Source organism: Stegodyphus dumicola, chromosome 6, assembly GCF_044657685.1.
Source record: "Stegodyphus dumicola isolate Sdum_Otavi_A_Nest chromosome 6, ASM4465768v1".
Classification (NCBI taxonomy): domain Eukaryota; kingdom Metazoa; phylum Arthropoda; class Arachnida; order Araneae; family Eresidae; genus Stegodyphus; species Stegodyphus dumicola.
The window spans coordinates 136,655,617-136,673,013 of record NC_140773.1 but is presented as its reverse complement, the minus strand read 5'-3'; the positions used below and the strand labels follow the sequence as shown (position 1 = coordinate 136,673,013).

General features: G+C 32.3%; 1 protein-coding gene across 1 annotated transcript in view; it reads right to left on the bottom strand.

Annotated features, from left to right (window-relative positions):
- The window catches only part of LOC118190113 (uncharacterized), a 120,918-nt gene that overhangs the window by 91,463 nt on the left and 12,058 nt on the right, over positions 1–17,397 (bottom strand). Inside the window, exons 4-11 of the mRNA XM_035360805.2 lie at positions 14,858–14,917; positions 11,879–11,989; positions 8,042–8,160; positions 6,448–6,506; positions 6,239–6,291; positions 5,847–5,962; positions 4,490–4,628; positions 2,874–2,941 (exon numbers count right to left, since the gene is read on the bottom strand). Coding sequence (XP_035216696.1) covers positions 2,874–2,941; positions 4,490–4,628; positions 5,847–5,962; positions 6,239–6,291; positions 6,448–6,506; positions 8,042–8,160; positions 11,879–11,989; positions 14,858–14,917 — 725 coding nt within the window. The remainder of the gene's footprint in view (positions 1–2,873; positions 2,942–4,489; positions 4,629–5,846; positions 5,963–6,238; positions 6,292–6,447; positions 6,507–8,041; positions 8,161–11,878; positions 11,990–14,857; positions 14,918–17,397) is intronic.

Sequence of the window (17,397 nt, the reverse complement as noted above, 5' to 3'; positions counted from 1 at the left end):
AATTTTAGCTACAGAACTTTGGTGAGGCAAATCTTCGTTTCGGATTTCGTTGTAATTTAATTTGCAAATCATAAGATAGCTTAATGAATTTTATTTGGATTTTAATTTAACTTGTTCTTGTATTCATAGTTAGTAGTCAATAGCGATCACTCGCCGACAGGTTATGGAATGACGCTAGATATTAATCTTTACACTCGATGTTCATATTAAACTAATTTCACAGTACACACCTTATTTCAGAGTGGGTTTGAAAATACAGTGAACCTTCTCTAAGATGACCAGCCTGGGTTACATTTAAGGCTGGTTATCGTAAAGAGGTAGTTAGCAGAACGAGGCTCAATGTAGTACGTTTTTGTCTCTCACGAATATTCCTAATAATTAATTGTTTCATTTAACTTAAAATTTTGATACAATAGAAGACATTTACTAATTAAAATTATTGTGTAAATATCATTTGCTCAGAATTTGCTCAGAAATAGACATGAAATGCTTAACAAAAATATTCAAAAACTGCGAATGGCTTAACACAACATTTCTTCGCTTCTAAAAGCGCACATTCTGCCATATAAATGTTACTGAAAACAGGTGCGTCTCAGAATCGATAGCTAGAGTCTTGGAAACACAGATTTTTATGAATTACCAGTTACTCCAAAGTAATTAATTTTTCTAAAACACTAATTTAAATAGCTTTATTGTTGCTATTAACAAAATCAGCTCATTTATTGGAGAAGTGTTTGTTAGATATAAAAAGTATTCATTTATTTTATCTAACCAGTTAGTTTATGTTAAGCAGCTTTACTGTGTCATTCTCCCTTTCCGTTTTGCTACCAGAATGTTAATTTTAGTTCATACGTGTTCAAACGCGTCGAAGGAGATAGTATTTTAAAGCAGGTGTTAAATTGTTTAATCAGAGTATATTCAGCCTGTTGAAAACCACGTTGCCAGTTGAAATTCTATCATAGCAGTTTGTTTGCGGCGTTTTTTTTTTATTTTTATTTTTATTTTTATTTTTATTTATTTATTTTTATTTATTTATTTATTTATTTATTTATTTATTTATTTTTTATTTTATTTTATTTTTTTTTTTGTTTGTATTATTATTTTTTTTTAATTTGTCAAAACTGCTTGTCACGCTAGTATAAGTTTGGGCCAACTTGCACATTAATCACTTCTGTATAGCTTTTGGACTAACTTAAGATTTAACTTAATTTTAATCTGAATCTATTACTTTTGAATTACGCCATTAATTATAGCTGGTTTAGTAAGCACAAGAACTGCCGGTACTATTCCGTTTTGAGGGCCGTAAGAAAATTGTAGCGAAAATGTATGCGCAAAAGCGCCAAATCTAGCAAACGCGCCCATTTAACAGCGCGCCAAATCTAGCGTACGCGTTGATTTCAGATTGCGTAAGTTTATATAGTTCTATATTTCTTAGGACACCATTGAAATACTAGTTTGATTTTTAAATCCTTTTTTGATATCCTATGGATTTAACAATTTGGGAATTGCCCATGACGAAAAGTCGGCAATAGAATTTTGGAGAAAGTGCAGAATCCCCCACTGCTTGACGCGTTTTTAAGAATTGCACATACTCGGTATCCATGTGCACATCGACCTATTTTCACTTTAAAAAAAATCCTAGAATTGCACAAAAATGGCACTGCGCACACCCTTGACTTTATCTATGTACACATCGACCTATTTTCACTTAAAAAGTAAAAGAAAATTGACAAAAATCCAATTGTTTTTACCCTTGTAAAAAGCGGCAAACAAATAAGTGAGCGATTCTGCACTTTACCGAGAGAATATTTTCAAAGAAAATGCATCATTCATTATAGAAAATTACGTTTGAACAACCAACGAGATGAAATTATACTTTAGCGATAAGTCGTTAGCGAAATAGCGATGCATGCATCCATTCAGTTATGTTTAGCAATTTTTATATAAATTATAATAATGATCTGAAATAGTTATTTACTCTTATGCTTCCATTCAGTCATGTTTAGCCTTTTTCATATAAATTATAATAGTAAAAAAGTATTATATGAAATTAACCTTTCATCTAAATTAAAACATCAATCTTAGTTATTTACTATTATACTTCCTTTCTTGCCGCAATTATTAGGGTTGCCGCAATTCTTTTTGGCAGCATTGGCACCAACGATACTTTGTCGATTTTTTACGGCCCTCGAAACAGAATAGTACCGAACTGCCTTCTCTTAAGTTATTTAAGTTCTTAATGAAAGGGTCTTTTACAACTTTCTTACGTTTCTCTGTTTTCTTCCTGGATAAATCGATATCGATAAGTCACTTGCATAAAAAATAGTTTATTATCAAATATATTATGATAATATTTATTTGCTCTGATACAAAATTATTGCTGCCTATAAAATATATGATTCCCGTATTTCTGCCATGCTTGTGTCTTAGAGGGTATTTATGCACTGATGTGTTTTGTTTGTATCTCTTTTTCATTTTCTCTTATAAACTGGAAACAAAATGCAACGCCCATACCGTTATTTTCAAAAGACTGGATACTTTTATTCTGACCTACCACACTGCAATAAAAAAACTGTGAAACCTTTTCGAAGATCAAAAGTATTACCCTAATAAAAACGCAAAGGTTTGTATATACTTAAAACAAAGCTATATTTCAAATTTCTTTTGAAGAAATTGGTGAATAAGAAAGTTTTACGATTCAAGAATGAGTGCAAAGACTTTAGCGGTCGCTTTCCCAGTCCTTCTTGCTGAAGACGTATATTTAATTAGAACTGATTAAACTTACATATAACTGGAAGTGCTTAAATTTTATCTTGATTCCAAAAACAGTTATTTATGCAAAATGTTTCCCATATTCACTTAAATTTTCTTACCTGGAAGACGAGACTTCTGTAAAATATTCCTTGAAAAATTTTTTCTCGGTAATCCTACGACGATATGCCTGAAAAGAAATCGAATTATTGGTAAGTATACACAATTGTAAAATAACACGGCCTATTCCTATGTAAATTTCTTATTATGCAGAATGTCCATAAATATTTATCTGGATTAGAAAAAATTATAACTCATGACTACGCGCAAATAACGAAACTTGTCTGGAACCTCAAATGCATAAATTCTCAAAATTTATGACCGTTTTGAAAGCATTCAGTAAACTTCCACGTGTGATGGCAGAAGATTTTGAATGTATAAGTTTGAAATTTAAGAACTGTTAGTCTCTAATGTGCTGAGACCACTGGTTAGATTACTATTAGTATCACAAGCGTTTATACCAGAGTTTTCATAAAAGTAATGAAATTTTTATTACCTGAATACTTTAATTTACTATATAAATATCACATATGACTTATTTCTTTGCTTATAATTTGGTATTTATATACCTTTTTATTTTGACTTCAGCTCTTACATTTTGTTGAGCCACTAATAATTTTTTTTAATTTACTAATAGAAAATTACTAATAGTAAGTTACTGTCAACTTATTGAAAAGAAGTCTTCTTAAGGCATATAAAATCACTGAATATTACAAGTTCGAATCTCAGTAAAAGACTTATACTGCTACCTGAATTTCGATACAATTATGGAGCATCTCAGCAGAAGAAACAAGATTCTATTTGATCTTCAATTACGAAAACCTCACCAGATCATTTATCACCTTCCGCCTTATTGTAGATCATAATTTTTTTTCGACTTAAAGCTCAAGTCTATAAATTAAATTTAAGTTTTCCCAGTAGAGCCATGTAAATAGTATACATAATTTCTTTGTTTTCACTTATTCTGCATATTTTGGCATTTTTTACTATTATTTATTTTTTGTGTGAATGTATGCGTGTGTATGATGGTGTGCGTTTCTTTGGGTTGGTGTGTGTTTGTTTCGTATCGGTTTGAATTTTCTAACTTGTAACCGGATTTTCTAAACCAGCAGAGGCTAACATCAATAGTGATAAACCTTCTCAACGACATCAAATGCTGATTCGTTCCTTACGAACCAATTGACTCCTCTCTTTTCTTCCTCTTGATTCTTCTTCCCAAAGAGAATTCTCTCCTCCAGTTAAATTCATCTGATCAGGCTTGTTCAGCTTAACTTCAATTAATCAGATACAGTATACTAAGCGTTAACCATATCCAACAAAAATTTTTGTAAAAAAAAAAAAAATTGATTAAGCGGGGGGGGGGAAGAAAGAACTATTTGTAACTGTTTGTCTATGAGATGAAACTAAATTAATTAGTTAATTCAATAGAACTATCATTTTTAACGTTGAATAAAATGAGAGTGTTAGGTAGAATTGAACATTAAATATGCTGTCTGAGAAAAATGATATGTCCGTACAGGACTTCTAAAAGAATGTTTTTAATTATTATTCAAGTAATAGCACGATTTACATCTTGTTCAAAATGATGAGGTGAAATTGAGAGTTGAAATTTCAAATAAAAAAATATGTAGTCAAATAGTCAAGAGAATAAAGTTTAATAGCAAATTTTCAATCATACCTTTTCACGCGAATTCCGCTTCCTTTTTTCCCATTAATATAAAAATCAAATCGCTTGAAAGACGTTCCATTGCCATCTCTTTTGTTGGTATTTAGTAGACTTGGACTACAAAAGGATCCATGAAGTGAGTGATAAATCCCTGCAATAAAATTATGTTTGTTCTCATTTAATAAGTGAGCACAGTGAAAGAAGCTATGTAGAGGACTTTAATTACTAAATTCCTACAAATGAACTTTTTCGCGTCTATAGAGGCCAAAATCTGTTCCTATCAAACATCTGAAATACCGGTATATACGAATTTTGGTTGGAATGGGTTTACTTCCCAAATGATGAGTAGAATGCTGCAGCGTTAACAATAACTTACTTACTTACCTAAAGCGATTACTTCTCTCGAGGGTATTTTTGCGTGGTTTCACCCACTGTGTGCAATTTCACCATAGGATTGCAACTGCGAGATCAGTGTACTAGGAGGAAGGGGCACCCAGACGTGCCTTTGCTCGAGGCAGCCTTACACGGTTGATCGCCTCAACCACTAAGGCGATCCAAGGCGGCATAACCTCTCGGTCGACATGGGAACAATTTTTGTTTCACAAAGTCTTGGTAACTGTATACAAAGTCAGTGATGGACGGCTACGCATCCGCCTAAAAGTTGAAGAACGCTAAGTTGACATCGACCATCCCCCAGTGTTGACCAAGGGGATCCAATCCCCCAAGGACAACCTTCGATATCAAACCATGTATTGTCCACACAACCAAGGGGCAGACAAGACAAGTACCATACGATCCCTGCCGAGCCTGAACCTACCACCGAATAAATGATGGTCACTTTGATGACTGTTAATTTTTCTCCAGAAGTTGAATCTTTCTAGATATTGATCTAACCAGAACACCGAGATTGTTCCCAGTCGAACCTCCCCCCCTCGGGGAGAGGCAGAACTGCAAGCATAAAAAAAAAAAAAAAAAGCATTGGCAAATCTGAAATTTACTAGAATATGGCAAAACATGTTAAAGCTATTTGTCTAAGAAAGGGATGCATCTTTTTTCAATTTTCTAAGAGAAATTGGTTAATATGTACGTTACACATGAGGAAACACATATTCGCCAAGATTTGAAACGAGATCCAACTACAGGTGCTCAACGGCCTTATCCGCTCCTCCGCTGATGGTAGCTCTCCTCCGCAGAAAGATCAAAACCCTTTGAATCTTGGGTGATCCTTTTAGACATGGTTACATATATAGAAATCTGAATAAGGTCTGTATCTCAAGTTCTGTAACTTTAGACGCTTCTATACAACATCATCATTGCACTAAAATACCTTAAAACCTCTCAGAAATAAAAATTAAATGAATGTTCTTACCATTTTTGAAAGTTGTTTCTAGAGACTTCTCATATTTTGAGCCTTTGGTGTTTATCTCAATTTTCTTCATGATTTTGAGAGCACAGTCTGGTTGTACAATAAAGCCAAAGCATAAACTGCAATGAAAAACTTCCGTCAAATCTTAATCTAACCATTATCATAGAACAAGCAAAAGTTAATTTAAAAAGTAATTTTAATACTCTTGTTGCCTGCAACAAGGCCGCCGAAAAGGAATATGTGAATCACATGTGGCTCTGGGCTTCGCCACGTTTGCTTAAATAAATGCTGATCATTAAATATGTCTGTTCCACGTTGCATCATCAAATAATTGATTCACACTGCATTTAAGAGAACATAATATATTTATATGTATCATGACTATAAATACTCACTCCTTCACAATATTGGTTAATGATGCTTTCGCCAGATAAACATAAGCTCCATTCTATAAAAAATATCGATACATTTTTTTTCTAAATTATCATGATTTTACAGCTATAGCATTTAATTTCAGATAAAAATAATACATAACAATTTACAAGAAAAAATTCTGAAATAGTGAAAGTAATAATACTCAGTAATAAGTAATAAATTATAATACTTGATGAATACAGCCTAGTATGTGTTCTACTTCACCTTTTTCTATACAAGAAACACCACCTAAGAAGTAAAATAGAAACATCATGAACTCACATTTTACTAATTAGATTAATGCGTATCTGAATATCTTTCAACTAATATAATGCTGCATATTTAATAATATATATGCAAGATAAAAATACGTGCAACCAAACTGTAACTTAAATTAGCAATAGCTCCTTAATTCTTCCTTTCAATTTGGGTATTTCCCCCTTTCTTTTTTAAAAAACAGTATATTATTATTCGAATGACGTTATCGAATTGCCGAAGTCCCGCCCGCTTGTACACGAAAATATATCGTTTATTGTAATCAACAATTCGGTTAATATGATCAAAATATTAGAGAATGAATTTCTAAATTAATGTAAAGTAGCCAAAATGTCAAAACAAATTGTGAAAATTTAAATGATATAGGAATGTCACAGAATAAGTAATCAAACAGTTTCGGCCAATTTCAGTCAACCATTTAAATTAAGCTGAAAAGCAATCTTGTTTGACGTATATTTTCAATAACTATATTGATTTTGAAGGCGATTAAACACAAAAGTTTGATTATCTTCAGGAGAAAAAAAAAATTTTCGTATAATTTTCATTTTCCTGAAAATGTGTACTCAAGTTTAAGGTTGCGTTTTTGCCTAATTTTAAATTTCATATTGACCCGTTTTTCTCCAATGAAGAGCTTTCTCCGAGTATTAAAATTTAAGGGTATGTCGTCGGTTAAATTATTTCCAGAAACGTTATGAACAATTTAAAATGAACTTTTGCATTTTCCAAATTAAAATGCTGTGAAATACGCATTTATATGTTTCTAGTTATATTTATTTTAAACTAGTTGAATTCCATTGCTATTTTGAAGGAAATTTGTTTCATCGTTTTATGTTATCGTTAGGTTAATGTTATCAAAATAACTGTGAACAAACGTGATCACATCAATTTGCGCTTACTGTGGAAAAGTGGCCAGTAAGCCAAATATTACAGGTCATGTGCTACGTTTCTCTTACTTAGAAAAGTATTAATCCAAAGTTTTGAACTCAATAAATGTGTGCTGATATGTGTGCATTTGTTACCCCCTTGTAATTTTAAACAAGGTTTTTCATTTTTAAATTATTTTCTACATTCCGTATAACTGCATTTAGTCTCAATTTTAAATGAATTCTAAATAATAAACTCCTTGATATATGTCATATTAGTGGAAAAAGTAATATTTAGCAGCTGGCTCGTATCTTCTACACATGGGGAAAAACACAGAAACAACCATGTAGCCAACCCGTTCGCTTGGGTTCGAACCCTGATCAAATTATCAATGTTTTGTAGTCTTAACTGGTCAGGGTTTTCAATTCTTAAAGAAATGCAAAAGGACAGTAAGCAAATACCCAAAGATAAAAAAATTTCTCGCTCGTGATTTTTTTCCTGATTATCCTCAGAATCTTCTAATAAGAGTATAAATAGGGTAGAAAGTCGTTGAAATAATTTCTTATAAACTAAAAAAAATTCTTTCAACGAGTTTCATCCTATTTTTATTTTATTTTTCTAATAAAGTTTCAGATCTGGAATACCTAAATTCCTGATTCGCTGGCCAAACAAGTATATCTCCTGCTCATCTTGTTCCTCAGTTACAGTCACAGTTCCATGTATAATTCCAGATTGTACATAAAAATTTAAAGCATCTTTGAGTCTGCAAAATACAAAAAATTAATTACTTATTTAGTAACTGTAAGAATCAGCTAAATTAAAGTTACTTTTTTTGGCTAGATCTTTACTTGAACTGTGAAGAGACTATTCGCTAAGTTCAGCTGTATCCATGGCTTAATTTATAAAATTAGAAGTGCCGGAATCCTATGGAAGACCGTCAGGAAAGAGGAACAAGAGTAAATAAATAAATAAAATTACCATTAAAACCATTAATAATTTTTAAATTAAATAGTTAATTATTATCAAATTAATTCATAATTATTTGATTAATATTTATTAATTATTATTTACTAATTATTGTGTAATTAATAATAATTCATTTTTTTTATTTATTAAAATAATTAAATAATAAAAACTAAATAAAATGTAAAGAGATAAATTAAAATTTAATAAGCGATTTTTAATATAATTTTATTGCTAAAAATAAAATTTTTGAGATCAAATTTCTACCGAAATTGTTGTTCCGGTTACATAAAAGAAGTGCCGGAGCCTTTTTATTTAGAGATCTGATGCGCTGTGGCTAGAATTGCGATTTATCTCCAAAATGAAGAAGTACCGGAGTCGGGCTCCGGAGAGGTCCGGCGCAATTTAAGCTCTGGTTATGCCAATACCAACATGTGGAAAAGGGTGAAAAGACCCTTTTATTCAACTCAAGAACAGGAATTGCACTCCTGACGTTTACAATTCCTGGTCAATACTTTTGAAGCCATCTCAAAACAGAAATGTAATATTAAAACTAAGTGAAATAATCACTCGAAGCTACACAGAGATAGTTAACTCGTAGTTGGCTTTTGGCTCTACCACCGACTTGGACTAACCGGCAGTTAATATGCGCGGCCGTAAAATAACAAACTTACATAACAGCGAAACAACGTGGCCGAAAAGCAGAACACAATCTGTCTGAAGTAACTCCGACACCATCTTTCTACCCCACTCTGCATAATGCGCAGAACTGAAATCTCCCTTGCCAAGAAAGCATGGGTTCAAAACAAGAGTAATAAGAAAGGTTGCTTCAAAATAAAATTAATTGTTTTAAAGATTAAATAAAACCCCACATAACTTCCGCGCCAGGAAAGCATATATAAATGGTATTTATGGCAAGAAATTTTTAGCTTTTTTGCAGATATTCAACTGTTTTAATCTTACTCCTCCTCCCTTATCGTTTTACTTCACTAAGTAGTGAATGAAAGATAACGTGCAGAGTAAACAACCAAAGAGTACTTTCGAAATACTTTCCAAAGTATAGTTAGCGTATCCTACCTAGATTTCGATAGAAATGGCATTATATTATACCCCTTTTCCAAACTTTCTTTTGATTATAATTTTAAAACTATATTAGATATTCAAAATATGCTTAAAGATAATTACATCCAATTATAACAGTGATTTCCAAACTGTATTTATAGGAACCCTGGGGTTTCATTGAATTCCATTACATGATCGCAAGTTACAATCAAAATTCGTAAGAGCTTTTAAATACAATGCGTATCGCAAAAGTAAAGATATAAAGTAATTAATTAAATAATACTTTATAAATTTCTTTTATTGATATTTAGTCTTTACTTGAAATAATAGGGTGTTTTCCAGTTTTAGAGACTCGGTGAAAGTCTGAAAGAGGAGAAAAGTAAAATTCATAATGAAATTAATTCACAGTGTGCAGCAATATTTAAAGTTCTTTAAAAATAAAACACGGTAAATTCTTTGTAAAATAATCACGTTGCGTTCCTGAAGATTTTGGTCGTTTGTGAAAGATGCCTTCTTAAAGACATGTTATTTGATAGCGATGTTTCATATGTTCTTAGAAATGTCGGTCGCATTCAGAGAGGTCGTCTTAAGGAAGTGATCGTCATGAATACATTCAATTAATTTTTAAAAGATCGGCTTTAGACCGTGGTTGCCCTTGGGCAGAATTCTTGGTGATAAAAGGCTGAATGCTCCATTAGTACTGACCATTCCTAACTAATGCATTATACTGCAAATGCTCGTCCACTTGAAGCAACATCATTATTGGTTTAATCATCCGGCCCGTTACTGGCATGGCCGAAAACACTTTGCGGTTGCCTTGAAGTTCTAGCGACCAGATCAAACGGCTGTTTCTCTGCTCATTACAGGCCATTTAAAAATATATTTTTTTTAACATGGTTGCAATATCTTCTTAATTTGCACTAAGTGTAAAGCGTGTCCAAAATCTCCCGAACGTATTCTTAATTGTTTGGGTTTTGCTCTTAAGGATATCTACCATGCATCTGGTTTTTGTGCTTGGCTTCGCCAGGGTGTATTTGCTCATGGACCAGATCTAACTAGGGCAACAATCCTCCGAAATTCCCTTAGATCTTGAAGGATTGGCAACATCAATACGACAGAACAGCGAGTGTTTCAAAGGCTTTTATAGTATTTAGCTTTATGAGGAGACCGAAGCTGGGCTTTCTGTCGCTCGATGCAAATTCTGAGACTCCTAGTGCCTAGCATCTACATAAATTTCAAAAATTTTCTTGCTCAGTGCGCCGACTCTGAGGCTTATACTCGAGGTTTCTGAGGATATAGAGCTTTGACAAAAAGGAATTATATTTTTTATGGAAACTCTGCGTCATGAACATTTAAAGACCACTGAAATATAGCATAGTGATATTTCTTGCAACTGGTGATTAAAAAAACAAGAAAAAGAAAACAAAATGGCATAAGAACAATAAGCACATTGTCTTCGAATGACGCGTGGTAGATCTTAATGCTAATAAACTATTTTAATGAACAATTAATAAATCGAATGAGATACATTCTATAACATTAACAGCATTTCTGGAAACATTTATGGTAATAATAATTAACAATTTTTAGAATTTGAAATATTTTTGAATGATAAAATATATTTTTCAAATGTCTCACTCATAAATTTGGATGCGTTTCATAAAATCTAATGAGTCCAAATAGTTCGTTAAATTAAGAATTGATTAAAATAAACTGCGAAGTTAATAACTTCAGCAGTTAAGTTAGAAGTCTGAATATCAATACTATGTTTGTGAAAATATTAAATTTGTGCATTTCGTCAGTACACAAAAATAACACGTTGAACGACACAGAGTCTATTATGTCTATTCGAAACTAAAAAACATGAAAATGAAGTATGATCTTGCTGGAATTCGAACCACAGATCTTTCAACACTAGCTAGATTTGATACCACTTACACTACGAGAGCCCGCATCAGGAACTACGAAAATTCCTTACAAAAATGCGAAGATATACTTCTCTCTCGGTGTACAAATGTATTTTAACCGCAGGTATAGTTGTCTTGTCTTGTTGATAAGATTTCGTTTACTTGTAATAAAATCTTCGCGGTGTTTTCGTCATTATAGGAAGCACTGAAGTCAGCACACACCGAAATCTGCTACAGTGCTATATTACAGTGTGTGCTGAAGACATTTCAGGTGTTTTCGTCAGTAGAGAGGCAAAGCTATGCAGATACCTAGTGGTAATCATAACACACTTGCTAAGCTCCTTGTTAAGATTAACACGCTACTTTTAAACTATGTCGTTTCAATTCTATATGTATAAATATGTATAAAACTTTGAGTCTGAAAGAATATCGTGAAAAGTCAAGAAGAATAAGCAGAATATTTAATTTAAAAATATCAGTGAATAATTGAATGTGTGTTCAATTGTATTTCAAATCATGAGGAAAAAGCCATAGATTGTTTCTTATTACTTATCCAGTGGAGGAAACGTTGATTTCCAGTCAACTTTTGCGAAAGCTCTGGCAAGTGACTTTGAGTTTATATCCCACGTAGCATCAAAGATCTCAGAAGCAGCCCTCCATCTGTAAATGAAGTAAACTGACGCTGTATTATTGCATAACGAAATAAGTTAATGAAATACATCCTAATATAGTATAATGGCTATAATTTATTTAAACAGTGAAGCAGATCAACAAAAAGAAACAAATGTTTCCCCCAATCGGATCAGATTACACTGTTTCGTACTATTTTTAACTTTTTTGTTGCTCCCTGATATTTTTGTGTCTACTGTAGTGTGCTGAATTCAAATATGAGCTCGGTTTCTTTACCTATCACACATAAGTGTTTAGAGAAGGGAAAAAGAATATAAAATATGAGAAACCCAAGATACAAGTATAAGAAATCTAGTGAATTTTCAAAATTTTTTTTTAAATCATATGCTTTGCAAAATATACTTCATTTTGTATTGAAAACAGTATAATGCAATCAAATAAATTATTTTGTTGTGTTTTTGGTCTCGTATTCACCACGATCAGTTGAGGTTCAACTGCAGTCCGCTAATATGTCGATTATGTTCGCTAATATGCCCACTATACCGCTTCTCCATTTTAGCAATTTTCTGGTGAAATCTTCCTCCTTGTTTGCCTGAAACTGCACCTAAATTGTCAGGAAAGAATTCCAAATGGGAGTGATGAAAATGCAGCTTATATAAGACTGTATAAGTTCTTCAACTAGATTTTTGCAATTCTCCGATTTCTTGTTATCTAAGAAGTTGCTACATACATTTTTGTAGGCAGTCATGCCCTATTTTCTTTTCTCCAAAGTCTAGTTTCAAAATTTTAGTCTTTAAAAAGTTTTCGTATTTGCAGCCCAAAGAACAGTCGTTCTTTAAGCTTTGCCTCGCTTATACACGCGAATTTCCGCTTCAAATAGAGAGAAGCATTCCCTTCTCCATTTAAAGTTTACACAAAAAAATTTATAAGTGCTATTTTTATGTTCTGAGGAGATAAATAAATTTTTTGCTAATCTACTATGGATTCACTGAGGATGTTTTTCAGACAGGACAACTGTTCGGTTTGTTCATACAGGATCGCGACGACATCATTTACACACCGCGGAAATAATAGCACTACTGTACTGTTCGCTAGGTATCTGCACTTAGAATATTGATTCTTTGACAATCGGTCGGCTTTTTATATACCCGTTTCGTATATCTAGCGTTTTATAAAAACATCGGGTACCAGAATACCAGAAGTGGCAATACAATTCCTGTATTACCAGACTGTGCACAATTTTCTAAAATTTAGAGAAAACGTACACGTCGCAACCCGCGCTCGCCGGATAGAGTATAAAAACTTATATATCTCGTAAGTACTACATCCTTATCTTGCTCTTCAATCAATCAAAACTTGTTGTTGATATTCTCTAGATTTTGCTACGTGATACGACTATTTACAAGTCAATGTAAGGGTTACGTAAGTAGAAATTATCGAAATAACATATTAGTTTGGTGGAGAGGATTTTCATGCAAAACAGTGAACTCAGGCAAAACAAAAGAGGGCTTTGCTTAAACTAAGTAATCTTTTCATAATAATTAATCAATTTTTATTAATAATTCAATTAATAATGTAATAATTAATATAAATATTATATAAATAAAATACAATATAATATTAAATAATTTAATTAATATACTTCTAATAATAATGATAACAATAACTAATATTTATATTAAATAGTTTGTTTGAACTAAATAATCGACCTCCTAACACTTAATCCCTAAGAAGTTTTTCTCGGTAGAATTTTAAGCGTCCCCTTGCCGCAAAGACACCATAATCACATAGAATTATGCCGTATCTTCACAGCGATAGTCATTTTTGGTTCATATTTTGACAAGAATATCAGATTGCAGTTGTTTATGTGATTTTGTGTTATGCTATCGAGAACATAGTTTTTTTTGAAACCCTCATTTTTATCAAAATCTCAGAGAACAAAATTTAGTTTGTCACTTACACCTTATATTTTATGGTAAAATAAGTCGTTATTTGTGTAAAGGGGCTTTGTCCCTGAAGGACTATTGTTTTCTTTTTGCGATTTTGCTTTGGAGACTTTAAAATGCTGTATCACTTTTCAAATCGTTGCCACCAAATACTATCGCCCTGTATTATATTTGAAGAAATTAAATAATGAAGAATCTGCATGTATGTATGTATGTATGTTTCTCGCATTGTGATAAAACAACGGTACCTAGAACCATCCAATTTTGAATGATGTAATTCTACTGCGAATATGGGCATCTGAAAGCCCAAATTTGAAATTTGGAATTTGCTTTATTATCGATTTCATATTTTGTAAATTTTTAACGAATTTTTGATTAGCAAACTCAACGAGTTAAAAGTGAGCAATGGCAACACTCTACGGGGGGGGGGAACTTTTTTATCTCCAGCGCGCGGAACTGTGTATCGGAAATTCTAAAGATATGCTCATTTTAAAATTATTTTGCGATATTGCTGTTGAACTGAATTTTATGGTTTAAGTGCAAAGAACATGATATTTAATAAATAAAGCTAACACAAAAAACGTTAAAAAACGCACCTTTGGGCGTAATTTAAAATCTGAAACCTTTCAGATTTCGATCTGTGTTCGTAGATAAATTTACCTTTCTTATTACCATTTTTAAAACTGCTTTCAGAGGGCAAGAGATTTTTATTTAAATTCACCGGCTGGAAAACTGAGGGATTTAAAAATAAAATTAATCTATTTTAATATTGTAGCATTACTCTTTAATAACTTTTAATATTATAGCTAATTTCATAATTTATAAGTCCAATTTAAAATAATTTTAAACATTTTTTAAACATGAATTCATACACATACAGCATTTAATATATATTAAGTCATATATTAAATGCTGGACTACGTAATGAATATTTTGTGTCCTTTTTACTAACCTGAGTGCAAATTTTACGACTACCATCCGTCCATTCTGAGACCCATCATCCCTCATCTCTCTGAAATATGAATAAATAATAGGTAATATAGGAGAATGTATGTATAAAGTCACAGAAATTTTTATTACAAGAATAAATTTCGTAAAAATTGAAAAAAATTCGGACATGAGACAAAATAATTTTTTACATATGATGCATCTAAAAATGCAGTCTTATTTTAAAACAGTTCTTTATTAGTAATATATCTGCGCTCAACGTTCAAAGTTTTCACGATGTCTGAACATTTACATATTTATATTTTGAAATTTTAAATCAATGGTTTTCATTTGAGATACTAGTAATTCAGTTCGAGCTTAGGCAAATGTGTAAATGATTGTATTTGTGTTATGATTACCATCAGAGATCCTAACCGTGCTATCTCTATTTCCATGTAGAAAGACGCTTAGAGATTACTTTTATTTAATATATCTCTGGTACCTTTGCTGAGAGATCGTTGAAAATGATATAGTATCCACAAGGCTGTCAACGGCATTTTATTCAGTAAAGAACTTTTTAGAAAAAGACGCATTATTAGACTTAAAAAAGCGGGCTAGGTATCTCGAAGCATTAGCATCTCCGTCAATTAGGCATTTTTACCTACCTGTTAGAAGTTATTAGGTACTGTGATGGCACGTATATATGAACAGGCTCTGGATGATTCAAACATGCCATTTGTAAAAAGGACTGCGGAAGCACGAACATCTCTCAAAATTTCATTGTCCATCATCCACAGACGGCTTTTGCATTTTTATTATAAAATCCTGTTTTTCACCGGGCCACTTCTAGTCGCTAGAAGACAATTGACACGGTACTCATTACGGAGTCAGCCGTCATCACCCTCGTTAAGGATGATACGAAACCGAAATCTGGAAGCTACGCATTAAAGCCTAGTCGCCTTTAAAGTATAATCCAAGTTCTTTCCAAAAGGTGCCCAACATCATATTTGAGCATGGAAATCTTTGAGCATGGAATATTGCCCAGGCAACCTGATTCATTATTGTGCATCCAGTATTTACAGGATTACCTAGAATGCAGTGAATCGTATTCCTAATTTACTTCGGCAGCCTATGTGTGTGCAAAGTCTGGAGGGCCATTTGAAGCATTTGTGGATAAATGTATCACAGAATATCATTGAAACACAATCTGCATCCATGCCGAATGTAATCTTGTGTTCAGGCACTTTGCAAGTTCCCCTCGCTAGCTTTTTAGCACAGCGTTCTGAAATATTTTAAATATTCGCATACTTTTCCTCTTCCTCAAGGAATTCAGAAAGTGAGTTAGGTTAAATTAAAAATGGTTTCTTCTACGCAATGACTATTTTAATTTTACTAATTGATTCACTCGTGGATTTTCGGTACATGGGCTTTGCATGATGAAGCAAATATAACGAAAATATATGCATATCATTGCTAAAATATATTTAAAGTTCTTGAATATTTGGTTTTGGTATTTTATAGAAACACTTTTCTTGAGTATTTGTTTTAAAGTTGGGAATGGATAAAATTTAAATAAGATGTAACTTTCATATTTAATACATTGCCTTGTTCGAATGATATTCCCATAAGCAATTTCTGATTTTTAAACTCCCAAACTCATTCATTTCTGATAAACTAAGTATAAATTACTTATTTAATTTATACATAATTTTTTACGTTGTACATTTTTATTAATCAAACACAATCTCTCATCACATCTGTCATCATACATCCAACAATATCTATATGATTATTTGTTTAAAAAGTAATTGAAGTATATATTTATTTGAAAACTCAGATAAGCTATAGTACACATTTTGCTACTGGATTACAATTAACATTCTATAAAACAATAAATCACAGTTCCTGATGATTCTTGTGGTCATAAAGTTTGTAGGGTTTTTCTTATTTTGCATAACAAATTTATTTTAAGTTTGATACCTATTCTAGACTTCTCAACTTCCCTCACATTCTCTCGCCAGGATGTAAATTTAAAGTTAAGTGAAGTGCATATTTAAACATGTGAATCTCTGAGTTTTGTCAGAGCGTTTTTCGCTAGCCAAGCGCACGTTTCGTTGTTATTTCGCTGTTACAATAGTAAGCCTTTTGGCCTTAACAGATTTAGCATCACGCCGGTTAGGTTCTTGTGAGTCCAACTCTTAGGCGTAACTTGCACTATTTTGAAAGTTACGCCTATATCGCGTAACTGCTATCTTGCACTAGTATTTATTTTAGTTTTGATTTACATTATATTCAACGTTTAATTTCCACCGCAAGCTGACGGTGTTTTTGTAACGCACGAAGACCACGCCTTTCTGTTAACAATTTTGAATTAATAAAGGGTTCATTTACCCTTCGTCTGAGTCAATAGTTTTATTCACGCCTGTGCGAGAATTCGCCAGGTTATTTATAGGGTCTATTTTAGTTTATGTGGAATAAGAGAGAAAGACACGGTACGGCTATAAGTTAGCCATCTTAAACACGTGATGTCCAATTTAGCTGTTTATTTGTATTCTTTAAAAGGTT